The 24,215-nt window shown below is 43.2% G+C and overlaps 1 protein-coding gene across 2 annotated transcripts in view; it reads left to right on the plus strand.

The window, feature by feature from the left end:
• Window positions 1–24,215, plus strand: part of PUF60 (poly(U) binding splicing factor 60) — a 232,310-nt gene that overhangs the window by 205,764 nt on the left and 2,331 nt on the right. For both annotated transcript variants that reach the window (XM_053715484.1, XM_053715485.1), the window contains 4 exons: window positions 6,650–6,863; window positions 7,855–8,045; window positions 8,270–8,405; window positions 19,838–20,073. In XM_053715484.1, coding sequence (XP_053571459.1) covers window positions 6,650–6,863; window positions 7,855–8,045; window positions 8,270–8,405; window positions 19,838–20,073 — 777 coding nt within the window. The remainder of the gene's footprint in view (window positions 1–6,649; window positions 6,864–7,854; window positions 8,046–8,269; window positions 8,406–19,837; window positions 20,074–24,215) is intronic.

The following is a 24,215-nucleotide window of genomic DNA, read 5'->3' on the forward strand; positions in this document are numbered from 1 at the left end:
TCAACTGGGAACTGGCTATTAATGTAGTCACTAGTCAACTGGGAACTGGCTATTAATGTAGTCACTAGTCAACTGGGAACTGGCTATTCATATAGTCACTAGTCAACTGGGAACTGGTTATTAATGTAGTCACTAGTCAATTGGCTATTAATGTAGTCACTAGTCAACTGGGAACTGGCTATTAATGTAGTCACTAGTCAACTGGGAACTGGCAATTCATGTAGTCACTAGTCAACTGGGAACTGGCTATTCATGTAGTCACTAGTCAACTGGAAACTGGCTGTTCTTGTAGTCACTAGTCAACTGGGAACTGGTTATTAATGTAGTCACTAGTCAGCTGGGAACTGGCTATTAATGTAGTCACTAGTCAACTGGGAACTGACTATTAATGTAATCACTAGTCAGCTGGGAACTGGCTATTAATGTAGTCACTAGTCAGCTGGGAACTGGCTATTAATGTAGTCACTAGTCAGCTGGGAACTGGCTATTAATGTAGTCACTAGTCAACTAGGAACTGGCTATTAAAGGGACAGTCAAGTCCAAAAAAACTTTCATGATTTAAATAGGGCATGCAATTTTAAACAACTTCCCAATTTACTTTTATCACCAATTTTGCTTTGTTCTCTTGGTATTCTTAGTTGAAAGCTAAAACTAGGAGGTTCATATGCTAATTTCTTAGACCTTGAAGACTGCCTCTAATCTGAATACATTTTGACCACTAGAGGGCATTAGTTCACATGTTTCATATAGATAACATTGAGCTCATGCACGTAAAGTGACCTAGGACTGAGCACTGATTGGCTAAACTGCATGTCTGTCAAAAGAACTGAAATAAGGGGCAGTCAGCAGAAGCTTAGATACAAGATAATTACGGAGGTAAAAAGTATATTAATATAACTGTGTTGGTGGTGCAAAACTGGGGAATGGGTAATAAAGGTATTATCTTTCTTTTTAAACAACAAAAATTCTGGTGTTGACTGTCTCTTTAATGTAGTTACTAGTCAACCGTTTTTTTACCACTAGAGGGAGTTAGTTCATGTGTGTCATATAGATATCACTGTGCTCATGCACGTGGAGTTCCTATGAGTCAGCACTGATTGGCTAAAATGCATGTCTGTCAAAAGAACTGAAATAAGGGGGTAGTTTGCAGAGGCTTAGATGCAAGATAATCACAGAGGTAAAAAGTGTATTTATATAACTGTTAGTTATGAAAAACTAGGGAATGGGTAATAAAGGGATTATCTATCTTTTAAAACAATAACAATTCTGGTGTAGATTGTCCCTTTGTAGTCACTAGTCAACTGGGAACTGGTTATTAATGCAGTCACTAGTCAACTGGCTATTTATATGTAGCCAGTAGTCAACTGGGAACTGGCTATTAATGTAGTCACTAGTCAACTGGCTATTTATATGTAGTCAGTAGTCAACTGGGAACTGGCTATTAATGTAGTCACTACTCAACTCAGAAATGGCTATTAATGTAGTCAATAGTCAACTGGGAACTGGCTATTAATGTAGTCACTAGTCAACTGGGAACTGGCTATTAATGTAGTCACTAGTCAACTGGGAACTGGCTATTTAATGTAGTCACTAGTCAACTGGCTATTAATGTAGTCACTAGTCAACTGGTAACTGGCTATTAATGTAGTCACTAGTCAATTGGCTATTAATATAGTCACTAGTCAACTGGGAACTGGCTATTAATGTAGTCACTAGTCAACTGGCTATTAATGTAGTCACTAGTCAACTGGTAACTGCTTATTACTGTAGTCACTAGTCAACTGGCTATTAATGTAGTCACTAGTCAACTGGTAACTGATTATTAATGTAGTCACTAGTCAACTGGTAACTGGCTATTAATGTAGTCACTACTTAACTCAGAAATGGCTATTAATGTAGTAATAAAGGGATTATCTATCTTTTAAAACAATAACAATTCTGGTGTAGATTGTCCCTTTGTAGTCACTAGTCAACTGGGAACTGGTTATTAATGCAGTCACTAGTCAACTGGCTATTTATATGTAGTCAGTAGTCAACTGGGAACTGGCTATTAATGTAGTCACTAGTCAACTGGCTATTTATATGTAGTCAGTAGTCAACTGGGAACTGGCTATTAATGTAGTCACTACTCAACTCAGAAATGGCTATTAATGTAGTCACTAGTCAACTGGGAACTGGCTATTAATGTAGTCACTAGTCAACTGGGAACTGGCTATTAATGTAGTCACTAGTCAACTGGGAACTGGCTATTTAATGTAGTCACTAGTCAACTGGCTATTAATGTAGTCACTAGTCAACTGGTAACTGGCTATTAATGTAGTCACTAGTCAATTGGCTATTAATGTAGTCACTAGTCAACTGGGAACTGGCTATTAATGTAGTCACTAGTCAACTGGCTATTAATGTAGTCACTAGTCAACTGGTAACTGCTTATTACTGTAGTCACTAGTCAACTGGCTATTAATGTAGTCACTAGTCAACTGGTAACTGATTATTAATGTAGTCACTAGTCAACTGGTAACTGGCTATTAATGTAGTCACTACTTAACTCAGAAATGGCTATTAATGTAGTCACTAGTCAACTGGGAACTGGCTATTAATGTAGTCACTAGTCAGCTGGGAACTGGCTATTAATGTAGCCACTAGTCAACTGGGAACTGGCTATTAATGTAATCACTAGTCAACTGGGAACTGGCTATTAATGTAGTCACTAGTCAACTGGTAACTGGCTATTAATGTAGTCACTAGTCAATTGGCTATTAATGTAGTCACTAGTCAACTGGGAACTGGCTATTAATGTAGTCACTAGTCAACTGGGAACTGGCTATTAATGTAGTCACTAGTCAACTGGGAACTGGCTATTAATGTAGTCACTAGTCAACTGGGAACTGGCTATTAATGTAGTCACTAGTCAGCTGGGAACTGGCTATTAATGTAGTCACTAGTCAACTGGGAACTGGCTATTAATGTAGTCACTAGTCAACTGGGAACTGGCTATTAATCTAGTCACTAGTCAACTGGGAACTGGCTATTAATGTAGTCACTAGTCAACTGGGAACTGGCTATTAATATAGTCACTAGTCAGCTGGGAACTGGCTATTAATGTAGTCACTAGTCAATTGGCTATTAATGTAGTCAGTAGTCAACTGGGAACTGGCTATTAATGTAGTCACTAGTCAGCTGGGAACTGGCTATTATTGTAGTCACTAGTCAACTGGGAACTGGCTATTAATGTAGTCACTAGTCAACTGGGAACTGGCTATTAATGTAGTCACTAGTCAATTGGCAATTAATGTAGTCACTAGTCAACTGGGAACTGGCTATTAATGTAGTCACTAGTCAACTGGCTATTAATGTAGTCACTAGTCAACTGGGAACTGGCTATTAATGTAGTCACTAGTCAACTGGAAACTGGCTATTAATGTAGTCGCTAGTCAACTGGGAACTGCTTATTACTGTAGTCACTAGTCAACTGGCTATTAATGTAGTCACTAGTCAACTGCAACTGGCTATTAATGTAGTCACTAGTCAACTGGGAACTGCTTATTAATGTAGTCACTAGTCAACTGGTAAATGGTTATTAATGTAGTCACTAGTCAACTGGCTATTAATGTAGTCACTAGTCAACTGGCTATTAATGTAGTCACTAGTCAACTGGTAACTGGCTATTAATGTAGTCACTAGTCAACTGGGAACTGGCTATTAATGTATTCGCTAGTCAACTGGGAACTGGTTATTAATATAGTCACTAGTCAACTGACTATTAATGTACTCACTAGTCATCTGGTAACTGGTTATTAATGTAGTCACTAGTCAACTGACTATTAATGTACTCACTAGTCATCTGGTAACTGGTTATTAATGTAGTCACTAGTCAACTGGTTATTAATATAGTCACTAGTCAACTGACTATTAATGTACTCACTAGTCATCTGGTAACTGGTTATTAATGTAGTCACTAGTCAACTGACTAATGTACTCACTAGTCATCTGGTAACTGGTTATTAATGTAGTCACTAGTCAACTGGTAACTGGTTATTAATATAGTCACTAGTCAACTGACTATTAATGTACTCACTAGTCATCTGGTAACTGGTTATTAATGTAGTCACTAGTCAACTGACTATTAATGTACTCACTAGTCATCTGGTAACTGGTTATTAATGTAGTCACTAGTCATCTGGTAACTGGCTATTAATGTAGTCACTAGTCAACTGGTAACTGGCTATTAATGTAGTCACTAGTCAACTGGTAACTAGCTATTAATGTAGTCACTAGTCAATTGGCTATTAATGTAGTCACTAGTCAACTGGGAACTGGCTATTAATGTATTCACTAGTCAACTGACTATTAATGTACTCACTAGTCATCTGGTAACTGGTTATTAATGTAGTCACTAGTCAACTGACTATTAATGTACTCACTAGTCATCTGGTAACTGGTTATTAATGTAGTCACTAGTCATCTGGTAACTGGTTATTAATGTAGTCACTAGTCAACTGGGAACTGGCTATTAATGTAGTCACTAGTCAACTGGTAACTGATTATTAATGTAGTCACTAGTCATCTGGTAACTGGTTATTAATGTAGTCACTAGTCATCTGGTAACTGGCTATTAATTTAGTCACTAGTCAACTGGTAACTGGCTATTAATGTAGTCACTAGTCAACTGGTAACTAGCTATTAATGTAGTCACTAGTCAATTGGCTATTAATGTAGTCACTAGTCAACTGGGAACTGGCTATTAATGTACTCACTAGTCATCTGGTAACTAGCTATTAATGTAGTCACTAGTCAATTGGCTATTAATGTAGTCACTAGTCAACTGGGAACTGGCTATTAATGTACTCACTAGTCAACTGACTATTAATGTACTCACTAGTCATCTGGTAACTAGTTATTAATGTACTCACTAGTCATCTGGTAACTGGCTATTAATGTAGTCACTAGTCATCTGGTAACTGGCTATTAATGTAGTCACTAGTCAACTGGTAACTGGCTATTAATGTAGTCACTAGTCATCTGGTAACTGGCTATTAATGTAGTCACTAGTCATCTGGTAACTGGTTATTAATGTACTCACTAGTCATCTGGTAACTGGCTATTAATGTAGTCACTAGTCATCTGGTAACTGGCTATTAATGTAGTCACTAGTCAACTGGCTATTAATGTAGTCACTAGTCATCTGGTAACTGGCTATTAATGTAGTCACTAATCAACTGGCTGTTAATGTAGTCAACTGGGAACTGGCTATTAATCTAGTCACTAGTCATCTGGTAACTGGCTATTAATGTAGTCACTAGTCATCTGGTAACTGGTTATTAATGTACTCACTAGTCAACTGGTTATTAATATAGTCACTAGTCAACTGACTATTAATGTACTCACTAGTCATCTGGTAACTGGTTATTAATGTAGTCACTAGTCATCTGGTAACTGGCTATTAATGTAGTCACTAGTCATCTGGTAACTGGTTATTAATGTACTCACTAGTCATCTGGTAACTGGCTATTAATGTACTCACTAGTCATCTGGTAACTGGCTATTAATGTAGTCACTAGTCAACTGGCTATTAATGTAGTCACTAGTCATCTGGTAACTGGCTATTAATGTACTCACTAGTCATCTGGTAACTGGCTATTAATGTAGTCACTAGTCAACTGGTAACTGGCTATTAATGTAGTCACTAGTCAACTTGTGAAGTCAGCAGTGTGCACTGGCATATTTACTACAATCATGACCTAACCAGGGGCCAGCTCAGAGACAGCTGTTAAACCAACCCTTGCTTTACCAGTTATTAATATAAAACTTTGTTCTAGAGAGGACCAAAGCTGAGAGAATATAACACATCGATATAATTCGGATACATTGCATTGTTCTCCCCCAACTAGCAGTGGCCAGTATGGTTGTAATAGTTTGCATGTGGTGCCCTTTATAACAGTGTGTCCTGGACATGGTAGTATAATTGGCACTGCACACCACAGGACTTGCTTAATGACCATGGCTCGGCTTATAGTGATTTAGGAGCTTATTGGAAGAATCCGAATCCCCAGCTCAGACAGTTATCTATGTTGTATGTATAAAAGATCTCTATCGGTGTCCTCAAATAATGCAAAACTAAACAGCCTGTAATACACGGATAGTTAATTGACACCCTGCTCTGATGTTGCTGCGGACAAACAGCACTTTGTAGGGAGGAACAGTCTGCAAACAGAGCACAGGTGTTGATGCACCAGCACAGTACAATAGGAAGAAAGGGTCATAATGAAACAAAAGGTACTTTAAATAACGATACAGCAAATATAATAATGAGCTGTCAGACTTGTCAGTACTGTCCCTTTAATTCAACCAGTCACTTTCTGAGTAAGAATTAGTTGTTGATAGAGCTGTCTGCTGATAGAAGCCAAAGGGTTTAAGCCCCCTCCATGCTGGTGTTTATGTAAACTGACAAACCCAATGGAGTGCTAATATAATCATAAGAGGGAGAGGACTGAGGGTGTGCTGCTATTAAAACACAGTGTTGAGTAGCTTAGCTCGCTCTTGTTACTTTGGGTGCTGGCCAGTGTTACCATAACGTCTGCACCAGTGAAGCTGGTTATCTGACTGCTGTTCCAGTTGTCTAAACCGGATCTGTTTGTTTATTATGTAGGTGGGCCGACCCAGTAATATTGGCCAAGCACAACCTATTATAGACCAGCTTGCTGAAGAGGCTCGCTCCTTTAACAGAATTTACGTGGCCTCCGTTCACCAGGACTTATCAGACGATGATATCAAAAGTGTTTTTGAAGCGTTTGGAAAGATCAAGTCCTGCATGCTGGCTCGAGACCCCACAACGGGCAAACACAAGGGCTATGGCTTCATAGGTAAGTGCATTCCAGTGCATAACATCTGTGCATATTACCACTGCTGTCCTGAACAGTGCTTGCTCTGAAACTCTTCTTGGTAAAACATAATTGGTAATCGTACCCTAGTGCACACTTTCACCAAACTAAGCCATCTGCACTGAAAGGCTTACATTTTATAACAGGATCAGTCCTAAAGTATGAGGAGTGGGGTTTTTTTAATGGTATATTCTATATCAACATAGTTTTGAGTAATTTACAGTAACAGTACACTTAAGTTAGTCAACCAAACTTTATTGTACATAACTTTTTTTTTCTCTCTTTCCCCTTATCCGCTGGTATTTATTTATTTCCTTTGCTCTATAATCCAGTTGCCTTTTTGCTAATTATTGTTCTGATACATACCACATACCTTCAGGGGATCAGACCACTAAACCCCCCTCCCCCCTTCATAGGTTTTTGGTTGGGGGGGAATCAAATGAGGAAGTTGAAGCCCAAGCTCACCCTCCCACAGAGGTTACTGAGGACCTTGAGTGTTTGCTGTACTTTACTCTTCCTTTATGCACAGTAACACATTGTGAAGGAACAGGATGCTAATGTCTGCTGCAGGGTATAGAGCAGTTTACGTCACAATATTTTCTGCATACATCCTTTTTCTTGTCAGTTACCAGCCAGACACACTGACTATATTGTTATACATGAAATTAATGCAGAAGAATAATTACACCTGTAACATGTCTGTCTGAATTACACACATTTAATGCACATAATTCTTGCATCTATTTAAATTTATACTTGCACTGTGCATCAGGTTTACGGCAGCTATTCTGTAGCAAGTTCCCTTGGAGGTGTGGTTAGGGAATACTTGAGACTATATTACAATACACAAATATTATTGGCTTAAAAAGACCTATATGAAAAATGAAGGATGAAATACACAATGTGTTTCATCAATAAGAGAGAGCTTAATACACACATGGGTACTTACCTCTGTTCTGCTGTTTGTTTGCAGAGTATGACAAGTCTCAGTCTTCACAGGACGCAGTTTCTTCTATGAACTTGTTTGACTTGGGCGGTCAGTACCTGCGAGTGGGTAAAGCAGTTACACCACCCATGCCTTTGCTCACACCGGCTACTCCAGGAGGATTACCCCCAGCAGCAGCTGTGGCCGCGGCAGCTGCTACTGCTAAAATCACTGCTCAGGTAAGTACCTTGAAATCTGGTGTCACATTAAAACATAGGCAAGATTGCATGTGCCACAGGCTTAGTCATTACCACACCCCAATGGTTATGCTTTAGAAAACGGGCAACATATTTACCAATGCTATATATATTTAATCACAGAGCACACCCTGGGCAGACGGGCTACACTGTAGCTACTTGTGTATGTATATATACTGACAAAGTGTCTCTTCTGTTACTAACAGGAAGCAGTAGCTGGAGCTGCCGTCCTCGGATCACTTGGCAGCCCTGGGCTGGTGTCTCCTGCACTCACACTGGCCCAACCTCTGGGTGCGTTACCGCAGGCGGTCATGGCAGCACAGGCCCCAGGTGTAATTACAGGTGAGAATGATACATGAGGGTTGTATTACTGAGAAACAAGCACAGCGCTCACTGGTACATTCTTATGTCACATTGTCACTGGGGATTTTAAAAACCGCATAGAATAGCGCAGTCTGTGTTCTAATCAGATTCTGACTTGTCACGAGCAATATGGAAACTGAACTAAATTCCATTTGTAATGTCTAAACCAGTTTCTGTGGGTCAAAGTAAATACACATAACGATGTGCACAGAGAGACCAGCTCTGCATTCTAAATTTCATATCAATGGACACTACACATTTTATTCTCATATTCATATGAGTGATGGCATTTCAAAATATTTAACCTTTTTTTTTATTAAAGAAAATAATTTGTCTGTGCTGAAAAAACAGCTTTCTCCAACATAGGTGTGTCCGGTCCACGGCGTCATCCTTACTTGTGGGATATTCTCTTCCCCAACAGGAAATGGCAAAGAGCCCAGCAAAGCTGGTCACATGATCCCTCCTAGGCTCCGCCTTCCCCAGTCATTCTCTTTGCCGTTGTACAGGCAACATCTCCACGGAGATGGCTTAGAGTTTTTTGGTGTTTAACTGTAGTTTTTATTATTCAATCAAGAGTTTGTTATTTTAAAATAGTGCTGGTATGTACTATTTACTCTGAAACAGAAAAGAGATGAAGATTTCTGTTTGTAAGAGGAAAATGATTTTAGCAACCGTTACTAAAATCGATGGCTGTTTCCACACAGGACTGTTGAGAGGAATTAACTTCAGTTGGGGGAACAGTGAGCAGACTTTTGCTGCTTGAGGTATGACACATTTCTAACAAGACGATGTAATGCTGGAAGCTGTCATTTTCCCTATGGGATCCGGTAAGCCATTTTTATTACATAAAGAAAAAAAGGGCTTCACAAGGGCTTTTAAGACTGTAGACATTTTCTGGGCTAAAACGATTGATATATAAGCATATTTTATACTTCATAGCTTTGAGGAATTATTTTATTCTTGGGAATTATGTAAAATAACCGGCAGGCACTGTATTGGACACCTTATTCTCTAGGGGCTTTCCCTAATCATAGACAGAGCCTCATTTTCGCGCCTCTATTGCGCACTTGTTTTTGGGAAGCATGACATGCAGATGCATGTGTGAGGAGCTCTGATACATAGAAAAGACTTTCTGAAGGCGTCATTTGGTATCGTATTCCACTTTGGGCTTGGTTGGGTCTCAGCAAAGCAGATACCAGGGACTGTAAAGGGGTTAAATATAAAAACGGCTCCGGTTCCGTTATTTTAAGGGTTAAAGCTTTCAAATTTGGTGTGCAATACTTTTAAGGCTTTAAGACACTGTGGTGAAATTTTGGTGAATTTTGAACAATTCCTTCATACTTTTTCACATTTGCAGTAATAAAGTGTGTTCAGTTTAAAATTTAAAGTGACAGTAACGGTTTTATTTTAAAACGTTTTTTGTACTTTGTTATCAAGTTTATGCCTGTTTAACATGTCTGAACTACCAGATAGACTGTGTTCTGTATGTGGGGAAGCCAAGGTTCCTTCTCATTTAAATAGATGTGATTTATGTGACACAAAATTTAGAGAAAATGATGCCCAAGATGATTCCTCAAGTGAGGGGAGTAAGCATGGTACTGCATCATCCCCTCCTTCGTCTACACCAGTCTTGCCCACACAGGAGGCCCCTAGTACATCTAGTGCGCCAATACTCCTTACTATGCAACAATTAACGGCTGTAATGGATAATTCTATCAAAAACATTTTAGCCAAAATGCCCACTTATCAGCGAAAGCGCGACTGCTCTGTTTTAGAAAATACTGAAGAGCATGAGGACGCTGATGATATTGGTTCTGAAGTGCCCCTACACCAGTCTGAGGGGGCCAGGGAGGTTTTGTCTGAGGGAGAAATTTCAGATTCAGGGAAAATTTCTCAACAAGCTGAACCTGATGTGATTACCTTTAAATTTAAATTGGAACATCTCCGCGCCCTGCTTAAGGAGGTGTTATCTACTCTGGATGATTGTGAGAATTTGGTCATTCCAGAGAAATTATGTAAAATGGACAAGTTCCTAGAGGTCCCGGGGCCCCCCGAAGCTTTTCCTATACCCAAGCGGGTGGCGGACATTGTAAATAAAGAATGGGAAAGGCCCGGCATACCTTTCGTCCCTCCCCCTATATTTAAGAAATTGTTTCCTATGGTCGACCCCAGAAAGGACTTATGGCAGACAGTCCCCCAAGGTCGAGGGGGCGGTTTCTACTCTAAACAAACGCACCACTATACCCATAGAAGATAGTTGTGCTTTCAAAGATCCTATGGATAAAAAATTAGAGGGTTTGCTTAAAAAGATGTTTGTTCAGCAAGGTTACCTTCTACAACCAATTTCATGCATTGTTCCTGTCACTACAGCAGCGTGTTTCTGGTTCGATGAACTAGAAAAGGCGCTCAATAAAGATTCTTCTTATGAGGAGATTTTGGACAGAATTCATGCTCTCAAATTGGCTAACTCTTTCACCCTAGACGCCACTTTGCAATTGGCTAGATTAGCGGCGAAAAATTCTGGGTTTGCTATTGTGGCGCGCAGAGCGCTTTGGCTAAAATCTTGGTCAGCGGATGCGTCTTCCAAGAACAAATTGCTTAACATTCCTTTCAAGGGGAAAACGCTGTTTGGCCCTGACTTGAAAGAGATTATTTCTGATATCACTGGGGGCAAGGGCCACGCCCTTCCTCAGGATAGGTCTTTCAAGGCCAAAAATAAACCTAATTTTCGTCCCTTTCGCAGAAACGGACCAGCCCCAAGTGCTACGTCCTCTAAGCAAGAGGGTAATACTTCTCAAGCCAAGCCAGCCTGGAGGCCAATGCAAGGCTGGAACAAAGGTAAGCAGGCCAAGAAACCTGCCACTGCTACCAAGACAGCATGAGATGTTGGCCCCCGATCCGGGACCGGATCTGGTGGGGGGCAGACTCTCTCTCTTCGCTCAGGCTTGGGCAAGAGATGTTCTGGATCCTTGGGCGCTAGAAATAGTCTCCCAAGGTTATCTTCTGGAATTCAAGGGGCTTCCCCCAAGGGGGAGGTTCCACAGGTCTCAATTGTCTTCAGACCACATAAAAAAACAGGCATTCTTACATTGTGTAGAAGACCTGTTAAAAATGGGAGTGATTCATCCTGTTCCATTAGGAGAACAAGGGATGGGGTTCTACTCCAATCTGTTCGTAGTTCCCAAAAAAGAGGGAACATTCAGACCAATCTTAGATCTCAAGATCCTAAACAAGTTTCTCAAGGTTCCATCGTTCAAAATGGAAACCATTCGAACAATTCTTCCTTCCATCCAGGAAGGTCAATTCATGACCACGGTGGATTTAAAGGATGCGTATCTACATATTCCTATCCACAAGGAACATCATCGGTTCCTAAGGTTCGCATTTCTGGACAAGCATTACCAGTTTGTGGCACTTCCGTTCGGATTAGCCACTGCTCCAAGAATTTTCACAAAGGTACTAGGGTCCCTTCTAGCGGTGCTAAGACCAAGGGGCATTGCAGTAGTACCTTACTTGGACGACATACTGATTCAAGCGTCGTCCCTTCCACAAGCAAAGGCTCACACGGACATTGTCCTGGCCTTTCTCAGATCTCACGGGTGGAAAGTGAACGTAGAAAAAAGTTCTCTATCTCCGTCAACAAGGGTTCCCTTCTTGGGAACAATAATAGACTCCTTAGAAATGAGGATTTTTCTGACAGAGGCCAGAAAATCAAAACTTCTAAACTCTTGTCAAATACTTCATTCTGTTCCTCTTCCTTCCATAGCGCAGTGCATGGAAGTTATAGGTTTGATGGTAGCGGCAATGGACATAGTTCCGTTTGCGCGAATTCATCTAAGACCATTACAACTGTGCATGCTCAGTCAGTGGAATGGGGACTATACAGACTTGTCTCAGACGATACAAGTAGATCAGAGGACCAGAGATTCACTCCGTTGGTGGCTGTCCCTGGACAACCTGTCACAGGGGATGAGCTTCCGCAGACCAGAGTGGGTCATTGTCACGACCGACGCCAGTCTGGTGGGCTGGGGCGCGGTCTGGGGACCCCTGAAAGCTCAGGGTCTTTGGTCTCGGGAAGAATCTCTTCTCCCGATAAATATTCTGGAACTGAGAGCGATATTCAATGCTCTCAAGGCTTGGCCTCAGCTAGCAAAGGCCAAGTTCATACGGTTTCAATCAGACAACATGACGACTGTTGCGTACATCAACCATCAGGGGGGAACAAGGAGTTCCCTGGCGATGGAAGAAGTAACCAAAATCATTCAATGGGCGGAGACTCACTCCTGCCACTTGTCTGCAATCCACATCCCAGGAGTGGAAAATTGGGAAGCGGATTTTCTGAGTCGTCAGACATTTCATCCGGGGGAGTGGGAACTCCATCCGGAAATCTTTGCCCAAATTACTCAATTGTGGGGCATTCCAGACATGGATCTGATGGCCTCTCGTCAGAACTTCAAGGTTCCTTGCTACGGGTCCAGATCCAGGGATCCCAAGGCGACTCTAGTAGATGCACTAGTAGCACCTTGGACCTTCAAACTAGCTTATGTATTCCCGCCGTTTCCTCTCATCCCCAGGCTGGTAGCCAGGATCAATCAGGAGAGGGCATCGGTGATCTTGATAGCTCCTGCGTGGCCACGCAGGACTTGGTATGCAGACCTGGTGAATATGTCATCGGCTCCACCATGGAAGCTACCTTTGAGACGAGACCTTCTTGTTCAAGGTCCGTTCGAACATCCGAATCTGGTCTCACTCCAACTGACTGCTTGGAGATTGAACGCTTGATCTTATCAAAGCGAGGGTTCTCAGATTCTGTCATTGATACTCTTGTTCAGGCCAGAAAGCCTGTAACTAGAAAAATCTACCACAAAATATGGAAAAAATATATCTGTTGGTGTGAATCTAAAGGATTCCCTTGGGACAAGGTAAAAATTCCTAAGATTCTATCCTTTCTTCAAGAAGGTTTGGAGAAAGGATTATCTGCAAGTTCTTTGAAGGGACAGATTCCTGCCTTGTCTGTGTTACTTCACAAAAAGCTAGCAGCTGTGCCAGATGTTCAAGCCTTTGTTCAGGCTCTGGTTAGAATCAAGCCTGTTTACAAACCTTTGACTCCTCCTTGGAGTCTCAATTTAGTTCTTTCAGTTCTTCAGGGGGTTCCGTTTGAACCCTTACATTCCGTTGATATTAAGTTATTATCTTGGAAAGTTTTGTTTTTGGTTGCAATTTCTTCTGCTAGAAGAGTTTCAGAATTATCTGCTCTGCAGTGTTCTCCTCCTTATCTGGTGTTCCATGCAGATAAGGTGGTTTTGCGTACTAAACCTGGTTTTCTTCCGAAAGTTGTTTCTAACAAAAACATTAACCAGGAGATAGTCGTGCCTTCTTTGTGTCCGAATCCAGTTTCAAAGAAGGAACGTTTGTTGCACAATTTGGATGTAGTTCGTGCTCTAAAATTCTATTTAGATGCTACAAAGGATTTTAGACAAACATCTTCCTTGTTTGTTGTTTATTCTGGTAAAAGGAGAGGTCAAAAAGCAACTTCTACCTCTCTCTCTTTTTGGATTAAAAGCATCATCAGATTGGCTTACGAGACTGCCGGACGGCAGCCTCCTGAAAGAATCACAGCTCATTCCACTAGGGCTGTGGCTTCCACATGGGCCTTCAAGAACGAGGCTTCTGTTGATCAGATATGTAAGGCAGCGACTTGGTCTTCACTGCACACTTTTACTAAATTTTACAAATTTGATACTTTTGCTTCTTCTGAGGCTATTTTTGGGGGAGAGGTTTTGCAAGCCGTGGTGCCTTCCATCTAGGTGACCTGATTTGCTCCCTCCCTTCATCCGTGTCCTAAAGCTTTGGTATTGGTTCCCACAAGTAAGGATGACGCCGTGGACCGGACACACCTATGTTGGAGAAAACAGAATTTATGTTTACCTGATAAATTACTTTCTCCAACGGTGTGTCTGGTCCACGGCCCGCCCTGGTTTTTTAATCAGGTCTGATAATTTATTTTCTTTAACTACAGTCACCACAGTATCATATGATTTCTCCTATGCAAATATTCCTCCTTTACGTCGGTCGAATGACTGGGGAAGGCGGAGCCTAGGAGGGATCATGTGACCAGCTTTGCTGGGCTCTTTGCCATTTCCTGTTGGGGAAGAGAATATCCCACAAGTAAGGATGACGCCGTGGACCGGACACACCGTTGGAGAAAGTAATTTATCAGGTAAACATAAATTCTGTTTTCTTTCATGTAATTGGCAAGAGTCCATGAGCTAGTGACGTATGGGATATACAATCCTACCAGGAGGGGCAAAGTTTCCCAAACCTCAAAATGCCTATAAATACACCCCTCACCACACCCACAATTCAGTTTTACAAACTTTGCCTCCTATGGAGGTGGTGAAGTAAGTTTGTGCTAAGATTTCTACGTTGATATGCGCTTCTCAGCATTTTGAAGCCCGTTTCCTCTCAGAGTACAGTGAATGTCAGAGGGATGTGAAGGGAGTATCACCTATTGAATGCAATGGTTTTCCTCACGGGGATCTATTTCATAGGTTCTCTGTTATCGGTCGTAGAGATTCATCTCCTACCTCCCTTTTCAGATCGACAATATACTCTCATATTCCATTACCTCTACTGATAACTGTTTCAGTACTGGTTTGGCTATCTGCTATATGTGGATGGGTGTCTTTTGGTAAGTATGTTTTTATTTCTTAAAGACACCTCAGCTAAGGTTTGGCACTTTATGCATTTATATAAAGTTTTAAATATATGTATTGTACTTATATTTGCCATGATTCAGGTTTCAGTATATTTCCTTTTGCAGTCTGTCCGTTTCATATCTGGGAAATGCATTTTTTAGGAAAATGTATTTCTTACCTGAGGTGTAGTCTTTTTTCAATTGACTGTCATTTTCAAATTCGCGGGTAGAATTAGGCTTGCGGGGGCGCAAAATGCTAAAGTTTATTGCGTCATTCTTGGCACAGTTAAGTTCGTTGACGCAAATTCGTCATTTCCGTCGACCTAGTTGACGCCTGGTCCTTTCACAAGGTTGCGTCATCTATGACGTGAGTGTGTCGTTTCCAGACGATTTTGGCGCCAACATTTTTTTTTCTGTTTGTTGTGCGTCATACTTGGCACCAAATATTTTCATTATTTAAGATCCCATTCTTCCTCCTGCCTTTTTTTCTATGTCAGAGGGCTATGCTGTTTGCATTTTTTCCCATTCCTGAAACTGCCATATAAGGAAATTGATAATTTTGCTTTATATGTTGTTTTTTTCTCTTACATTTGCAAGATGTCTCAATCTGATCCTGTCTCAGAAATCACTGTTGGAACTCTGCGGCCTGATGACCGTTCTACCAAAGTGCATTTGTTGTAAACTTGTGGAGGTTATACCTCCAGCTGTGGTTTGTAATAGTTGTCATGATAAACTTTTATATGCAGAGAATGTATGCATCAGTAGTAGTTCATTACCTGTTGTTCCCTCAACATCTAATGCACAAGATATACCTGTAAATTTAAAATAATTTATTTCTGATTCTATTCAGAAGGCTTTGTCATTCCGCCTTCTAATAAACGTAAAAGGTCTTTTAAAACTTCTCATAAGGTTGATGGAATTTCAAATGACCATCAACATACTGAATTATCCTTCTTTGATGAGGATCTATCTGATTCAGAAGATCCTGCCTCAGATATTGACACTGATAAATCCTCTTATTTAAATTGGAGTATATTCGTTCTTTGTTAAATGAAGTTTTGATTACATTGGATATGGAGGAAACTAGTTCTCTTGATATTAAAACTAGTAAACGTTTAAATTCTGTTTATAAACCTCCTGTGGTTATTCCAGAGGTTTTTCCAGTTCCTGATGCTATTTCTGATATGATTTCTAAGGAATGGAATAAGCCTGGTACTGGTAGATCCCCAAAGTTGATGGGGCTATCTCTACTCTTGCTAAACGTACTACTATTCCTACGGAAGATAGTTCTTCTTTTAAAGATCCTTTAGATAGGAAACTTGAATCTTATCTAAGGAAAGCTTATTTATATTCAGGTCATCTTCTTAGGCCTGCAATTTCTTTGACTGATCTTGCAGCTGCTTTAACTTTTTGGTTGGATACTTTAGCACAACATGTATTTGATCATGATTTGTCTAGCATTAAGTTAATTCAACATGCTAATAATTTCATTTGTGATGCCATTTTTGATAATATCAAAATTGATGTTAAATCTATGTCTTTAGCTATTTTAGCTAGAAGAACTTTGTGGCTCAAATCTTAGAATGCTCATATGACTTCTAAGTCCAGATTGCTATCTCTTTCTTTCCAAGGCAATAAATTATTTGGTTCTCAGTTGGATTCAATAATTTCAACTGTTACTGGGGGGGAAGGGAGTTTTTTTTGCCTCAGGATAAAAAAACCTAAGGGTAAATCTAAAGCTTCTAACCGTTTTCGTTCCTTTCGACAAAATAAGGAACAGAAACCTAATCTTTCCCCCAAGGAATCTGCTACCAATTGGAAGCCTTCTTCAAATTGGAATAAATCCAAGCCATTTAAGAGATCAAAACCAGCCCCCAAGTCTGCATGAAGGTGCGGCCTTCATTCCAGCTCAGCTGGTTGGGGGGCAGATTAAAATTTTTCAAAGATGTTTGGATCAATTCGGTCCAAAATCATTGGATTCAGAGTATTGTCTCTCCGGGGTACAGAATAGGATTGAGAGTAAGACCACCTGCGAGAAGATTTTCTCTCTCACGCATTCCGGTAAACCCAGTAAAGGCTCAGGCTTTCCTGAAGTGTGTTTCAGACCTGGAGTTATCAGGGGTTATCATGCCAGTTCCGTTTCAGGAACAGGGTCTGGGGTTTTATTCAAATCTTTTCATTGTCCAAAAGAAAGAAAATTCATTCAGACCAGTTTTGGATCTAAAGATTTTGAATCGATATGAGTACTAACTTTCAAAATGGTGACTATAAGGACTATTGTGTCTTTTGTTCAGCAAGGGCATTATATGTCTACAATAGACTTACAGGATGCATATCTTCATATTCCAATTCATCTAGATCACTATCAGTTCTTGAGATTCTCTTTTCTAGAGAAGCATTACCAATTTGTTTCTCTTCCTTTTGGCCTAGCGACAGCTCCAAGAATTTTTTTAAAGGTTCTAGGTCCCCTACTCTCTGTAATCAGAGAGCGGGGTATTGCGGTATTTCCTTATTTGGACGATATCTTGGTACTCGCTCAGTCTTAACGTTCTGCACAATCTCACACAAATCAACTAGTGTTGTTTCTTCGAAGACATGGTTGGAGGATCAATTTACCAAAAAGTTCTTTGATTCCTCAGACAAGGGTTACCTTTTTAGGTTTCCAGATAGATTCAGTGTCTGTGACTTTGTCTCTAACAGACAAGAGACGTTTGAAATTGGTTGCAGCCTGTCGGAACCTTCAGTCTGTCATTCCCTTCAGTAGCTATGTGCATGGAAGTTTTAGGTCTCATGACTGCAGCATCGGGCGCGATCCCCTTTGCTCGTTTTCATATGAGACCTCTCCAGCTTTGTATGCTGAACCAATGGTGCAGGGATTATACAAGGATTTCACAATTAATATCCTTAAATCCCAATGTTCGACTTTCTCTGACTTGGTGGTTAGATCACCATCTTATAATTTTAGGGGCCTCTTTAGTCCGTCCAACCTGGACTGTGATCACAACAGATGCAAATCTTTCAGGTTGGGGAGCTGTTTGGGGATCTCTGACAGCACACGGGGTTTGGAAATCTGAAGAGGCGAGATTACCAATCATTATTTTGGAACTCTGTGCGATTCTCAGGGCTCTTCCGTTTTGGCCTCTGTTGAAGAGAGAACAGCTCATTTGTTTTCAGACAGACAATAACACAACTGTGGCATATGTCAATCATCAGTGTGGGACTCACAGTCCTCAAGCTATGAAAGAAGTATCTTGGATGCTTGTTTGGGCAGAATCCAGCTCCTGTCTAATTTCTGCGGTTCATATCCCAGGTATAGACAATTGGGAAGCGGATTACCTCAGTCGTCAGACTTTACATCCGGGAGAATGGTCTCTCCACCCAGATGTGTTTTCTCAAATTGTTCAGATGTGGGGGCTTCCAGAAATAGATCTGATGGCATCTCATCTAAACAAAAAACTTCCCAGGTATCTGTCCAGGTCCAGGGATCCTCAGGTGGAAGCAGTGGGTGCATTGACACTTCCTTGGTGTTATCAACCTGCTTATATTTTCCCGCCTCTAGTTCTTTTTCCAAGAGTGATCTCCAAGATCATCATGGAGCAATTGTTTGTGCTGCTGGTAGCACCAGCATGGCCTCACAGGTTTTGGTATGCAGATCTTGTTCGGATGTCCAGTTGCCAACCTTGGCCACTTCCACTAAGGCCAGACCTTCTGTCTCAAGGTCCGTTTTTCCATCAGGATCTCAAATCATTAAATTTGAAGGTATGGAGATTGAACGCTTAGTCATAGAGGTTTCTCTGACTCAGTGATTAATACTATGTTGTAGGCTCGTAAATCTGTTTCTAGAAAGATTTATTATCGAGTTTGGAAGACTTACATTTCATGGTGTTCTCATAAATTCTCTTGGCATTCTTTTAGAATTTCTAGAATTTTACAGTTTCTTCAGGATGGTTTGGATAAGGGTTTGTCTGCAAGTTCCTTGAAGGGACAAATCTCTGCTCTTTCTGTTTTATTTCACAGAAAGATTGCTAAACTTCCTGATATTCATTGTTTTGTGCAGGCTTTGGTTCGTATCAAGCCTGTCATTAAGTCAATCTCTCCTCCTTGGAGTCTTAATTTAGTTTTGAAGGCTTTACAGGCTCCTCCGTTTGAGCCTATTTGGACATTAAACTACTTTCTTGGAAAGTGTTGTTTCTTTTGACCATCTCTTCTGCTAGAAGAGTGTTGATGCTTTTTATTCCTTTCTTTATCACCCGCTACTTGGATATAAGTTAAACTGAATTGTGGTTGTGCTGAAGGGTGTATTTATAGGCATTTTGAGGTTTGGGAAACTGTGCCCCTCCTGGTAGGAATGTATATCCCATACGTCACTAGCTCATGGACTCTTGCCAATATGAAAGAAATTAATTTATCAGGTAATTTCTTACATAAATTATGCTATTTGTGTCCCTCTCCACCAACAGTAATAATACAGCATCAATTGTGCACAAGCAAGAACTTCCAGCTAGTGAAAAAATTTTAAGCTTTTACCATGGACATATATATATAATGTGACCTGTTGTGCTTGGGGTACAAAGACTCTGTCTCTTTGATTATATAGTTTATAGAAAAATAAGATTGATATGGATATGTTTCAAATGAATAGGAATATTATGTATGGGAATTATGGGGATGATCTTCTGTTGCTTTCCTTGCTAATGCTGTGCTCTTATCCCAGGTGTGACTCCCGTACGGCCACCTATTCCGGTTGCCATCCCACAGGTGGGTCTGGTAAATCCCATCCTATCAAGTCCTCCAGCAATGGCACAGCTGGAGATAAAGAAAGAGAAGGAGGAAGAGGAATTGCAGCCAGAGTCAGAACGACCCGAAATGCTGAGTGAGCAAGAGCATATGAGTATCTCCGGGAGCAGCGCCAGGCACATGGTCATGCAGAAGCTTATGCGCAAACAGGAGGTGAGGGCAACATGTATTGTTTGTTATAATGGACTAAAGCTTGGGATGGAATAATGTTCTTCATGGGGGCGAGGGGTAGAGGTTGCAGAGACCAGCAGTACAACAATATTACAGTTATTGCTTGCTAGTGACATAGATGACAGTAACATGAGACTGAGAGCAGGAGAGGTGACACTGCAGCATGAGACTGACTGAGAGCAGGAGAGGTGACACTGCAGCATGAGACTGACTGAGAGCAGGAGAGGTGACACTGCAGCGTGAGACTGACTGAGAGCAGGAGAGGTGACACTGCAGCATGAGACTGACTGAGAGCAGGAGAGGTGACACTGCAGCATGAGACTGACTGAGAGCAGGAGAGGTGACACTGCAGCGTGAGACTGACTGAGAGCAGGAGAGGTGACACTGCAGCATGAGACTGACTGTGAGCAGGAGAGGTGACACTGCAGCATGAGACTGACTGAGAGCAGGAGAGGTCTGTGACACTGCAGTGTGAGACTGACTGAGAGCAGGAGAGGTGACACTGCAGCGTGAGACTGACTGAGAGCAGGAGAGGTGACACTGCAGCGTGAGACTGACTGAGAGCAGGAGAGGTGACACTGCAGCATGAGACTGACTGAGAGCTGGAGAGGTGACACTGCAGCATGAGACTGACTGAGAGCAGGAGAGGTGACACTGTAGCATGAGACTGAGAGCAGGAGAGGTGACACTGCAGTGTGAGACTGACTGAGAGCAGGAGAGGTGACACTGCAGTGTGAGACTGACTGAGAGCAGGAGAGGTGACACTGCAGTGTGAGACTGACTGAGAGCAGGAGAGGTGACACTGCAGCATGAGACTGACTGAGAGCAGGAGAGGTGACACTGTAGCATGAGACTGAGAGCAGGAGAGGTGACACTGCAGTGTGAGACTGACTGAGAGCAGGAGAGGTGACACTGCAGCATGAGACTGACTGAGAGCAGGAGAGGTCTGTGACACTGCAGCATGAGACTGACTGAGAGCAGGAGAGGTCTGTGACACTGCAGCATGAGACTGACTGAGAGCAGGAGAGGTCTGTGACACTGCAGCATGAGACTGACTGAGAGCAGGAGAGGTGACACTGCAGCATGAGACTGACTGTGAGCAGGAGAGGTGACACTGCAGCGTGAGACTGACTGGGAGCAGGAGAGGTGACACTGCAGCATGAGACTGACTGTGAGCAGGAGAGGTGACACTGCAGCGTGAGACTGACTGAGAGCAGGAGAGGTGACACTGCAGCATGAGACTGAGAGCAGGAGAGGTGACACTGCAGCATGAGACTGACAGAGCAGGAGAGGTGACACTGCAGTGTGAGACTGACTGAGAGCAGGAGAGGTGACACTGCAGCATGAGACTGACTGAGAGCAGGAGAGGTGACACTGCAGCGTGAGACTGACTGAGAGCAGGAGAGGTGACACTGCAGCATGAGACTGAGAGCAGGAGAGGTGACACTGCAGCATGAGACTGACAGAGCAGGAGAGGTGACACTGCAGTGTGAGACTGACTGAGAGCAGGAGAGGTGACACTGCAGCATGAGACTGACTGAGAGCAGGAGAGGTCTGTGACACTGCAGCGTGAGACTGACTGAGAGCAGGAGAGGTGACACTGCAGCATGAGACTGACTGAGAGCAGGAGAGGTGACACTGCAGCGTGAGACTGACTGAGAGAAGGAGAGGTGACAATGCAGCGTGAGACTGACTGAGAGCAGGAGAGGTGACACTGCAGCGTGAGACTGACTGAGAGCAGGAGAGGTGACACTGTAGCATGAGACTGAGAGCAGGAGAGGTGACACTGCAGCATGAGACTGACTGAGAGCTGGAGAGGTGACACTGCAGCATGAGACTGACTGAGAGCAGGAGAGGTGACACTGCAGCATGAGACTGACTGAGAGCTGGAGAGGTGACACTGCAGCATGAGACTGACTGAGAGCAGGAGAGGTGACACTGCAGCATGAGACTGACTGAGAGCAGGAGAGGTGACACTGCTGCATCAGACTGACTGAGAGCAGGAGAGGTGACACTGCAGCATGAGACTGACTGAGAGCAGGAGAGGTGACACTGCAGCATGAGACTGACTGAGAGCAGGAGAGGTAACACTGCAGTGTGAGACTGAGAGCAGGAGAGGTGACACTGCAGCATCAGACTGACTGAGAGCAGGAGAGGTGACACTGCAGTGTGAGACTGAGAGCAGGAGAGGTGACACTGCAGCGTGAGACTGACTGAGAGCAGGAGAGGTAACACTGCAGTGTGAGACTGAGAGCAGGAGAGGTGACACTGCAGCATGAGACTGACTGAGAGCAGGAGAGGTGACACTGCAGCGTGAGACTGACTGAGAGCAGGAGAGGTGACACTGTAGCATGAGACTGACTGAGAGCAGGAGAGGTGACACTGCAGCATGAGTCTGACTGAGAGCAGGAGAGGTGACACTGCAGCGTGAGACTGACTGAGAGCAGGAGAGGTGACACTGCAGCATGGGACTGACTGAGAGCAGGAGAGGTGACACTGCAGCGTGAGACTGACTGAGAGCAGGAGAGGTGACACTGCAGCATGAGACTGACTGAGAGCAGGAGAGGTGACACTGCAGCGTGAGACTGACTGAGAGCAGGAGAGGTGACACTGCAGCATGAGACTGACTGTGAGCAGGAGAGGTGACACTGCAGTGTGAGACTGACTGAGAGCAGGAGAGGTGACACTGCAGCGTGAGACTGACTGAGAGCTGGAGAGGTGACACTGCAGCATGAGACTGACTGAGAGCAGGAGAGGTGACACTGCAGCATGAGACTGACTGAGAGCAGGAGAGGTGACACTGCAGCATGAGACTGACTGAGAGCAGGAGAGGCGACACTGCAGCGTGAGGCTGACTGAGAGCATGAGAGGTCTGTGACACTGCAGCATGAGACTGACTGAGAGCAGGAGAGGCGACACTGCAGCATTAGACTGACTGAGATCAGGAGAGGTGACACTGCAGCATGAGACTGAGAGCAGGAGAGGTGACACTGCAGCATGAGACTGACTGAGAGCAGGAGAGGTGACACTGCAGCATGAGACTGACTGAGAGCAGGAGAGGTGACACTGCAGCATGAGACTGAGAGCAGGAGAGGTGACACTGCAGCATGAGACTGAGAGCAGGAGAGGTGACACTGCAGCATGAGACTGAGAGCAGGAGAGGTGACACTGCAGCATGAGACTGAGAGCAGGAGAGGTCTGTGACACTGCAGCATTAGACTGACTGAGAGCAGGAGAGGTCTGTGACACTGCAGCATTAGACTGACTGAGAGCAGGAGAGGTGACACTGCAGCATGAGACTGAGAGCAGGAGAGGTGACACTGCAGCATGAGACTGACTGAGAGCAGGAGAGGTGACACTGCAGCGTGAGACTGACTGAGAGCAGGAGAGGTGACACTGCAGCATGAGACTGACTGAGAGCAGGAGAGGTAACACTGCAGCATGAGACTGACTGAGAGCAGGAGAGGTGACACTGCAGCATGAGACTGACTGAGAGCAGGAGAGGTAACACTGCAGTGTGAGACTGAGAGCAGGAGAGGTGACACTGCAGCGTGAGACTGACTGAGAGCAGGAGAGGTGACACTGCAGCATGAGACTGACTGAGAGCAGGAGAGGTGACACTGCAGCATGAGACTGACTGAGAGCAGGAGAGGTGACACTGCAGCGTGAGACTGACTGAGAGCAGGAGAGGTGACACTGCAGCATGAGACTGACTGAGAGCAGGAGAGGTTACACTGCAGCGTGAGACTGACTGAGAGCAGGAGAGGTGACACTGCAGCATGAGACTGACTGTGAGCAGGAGAGGTGACACTGCAGTGTGAGACTGACTGAGAGCAGGAGAGGTGACACTGCAGCGTGAGACTGACTGAGAGCAGGAGAGGTGACACTGCAGCATGAGACTGACTGAGAGCTGGAGAGGTGACACTGCAGCTGGAGAGGTGACACTGCAGCATGAGACTGACTGAGAGCAGGAGAGGTGACACTGCAGCATGAGACTGACTGAGAGCAGGAGAGGTGACACTGCAGCGTGAGGCTGACTGAGAGCATGAGAGGTCTGTGACACTGCAGCATGAGACTGACTGAGAGCAGGAGAGGTGACACTGCAGCATTAGACTGACTGAGAG

Source organism: Bombina bombina, chromosome 5, assembly GCF_027579735.1.
Source record: "Bombina bombina isolate aBomBom1 chromosome 5, aBomBom1.pri, whole genome shotgun sequence".
NCBI lineage: Eukaryota > Metazoa > Chordata > Amphibia > Anura > Bombinatoridae > Bombina > Bombina bombina.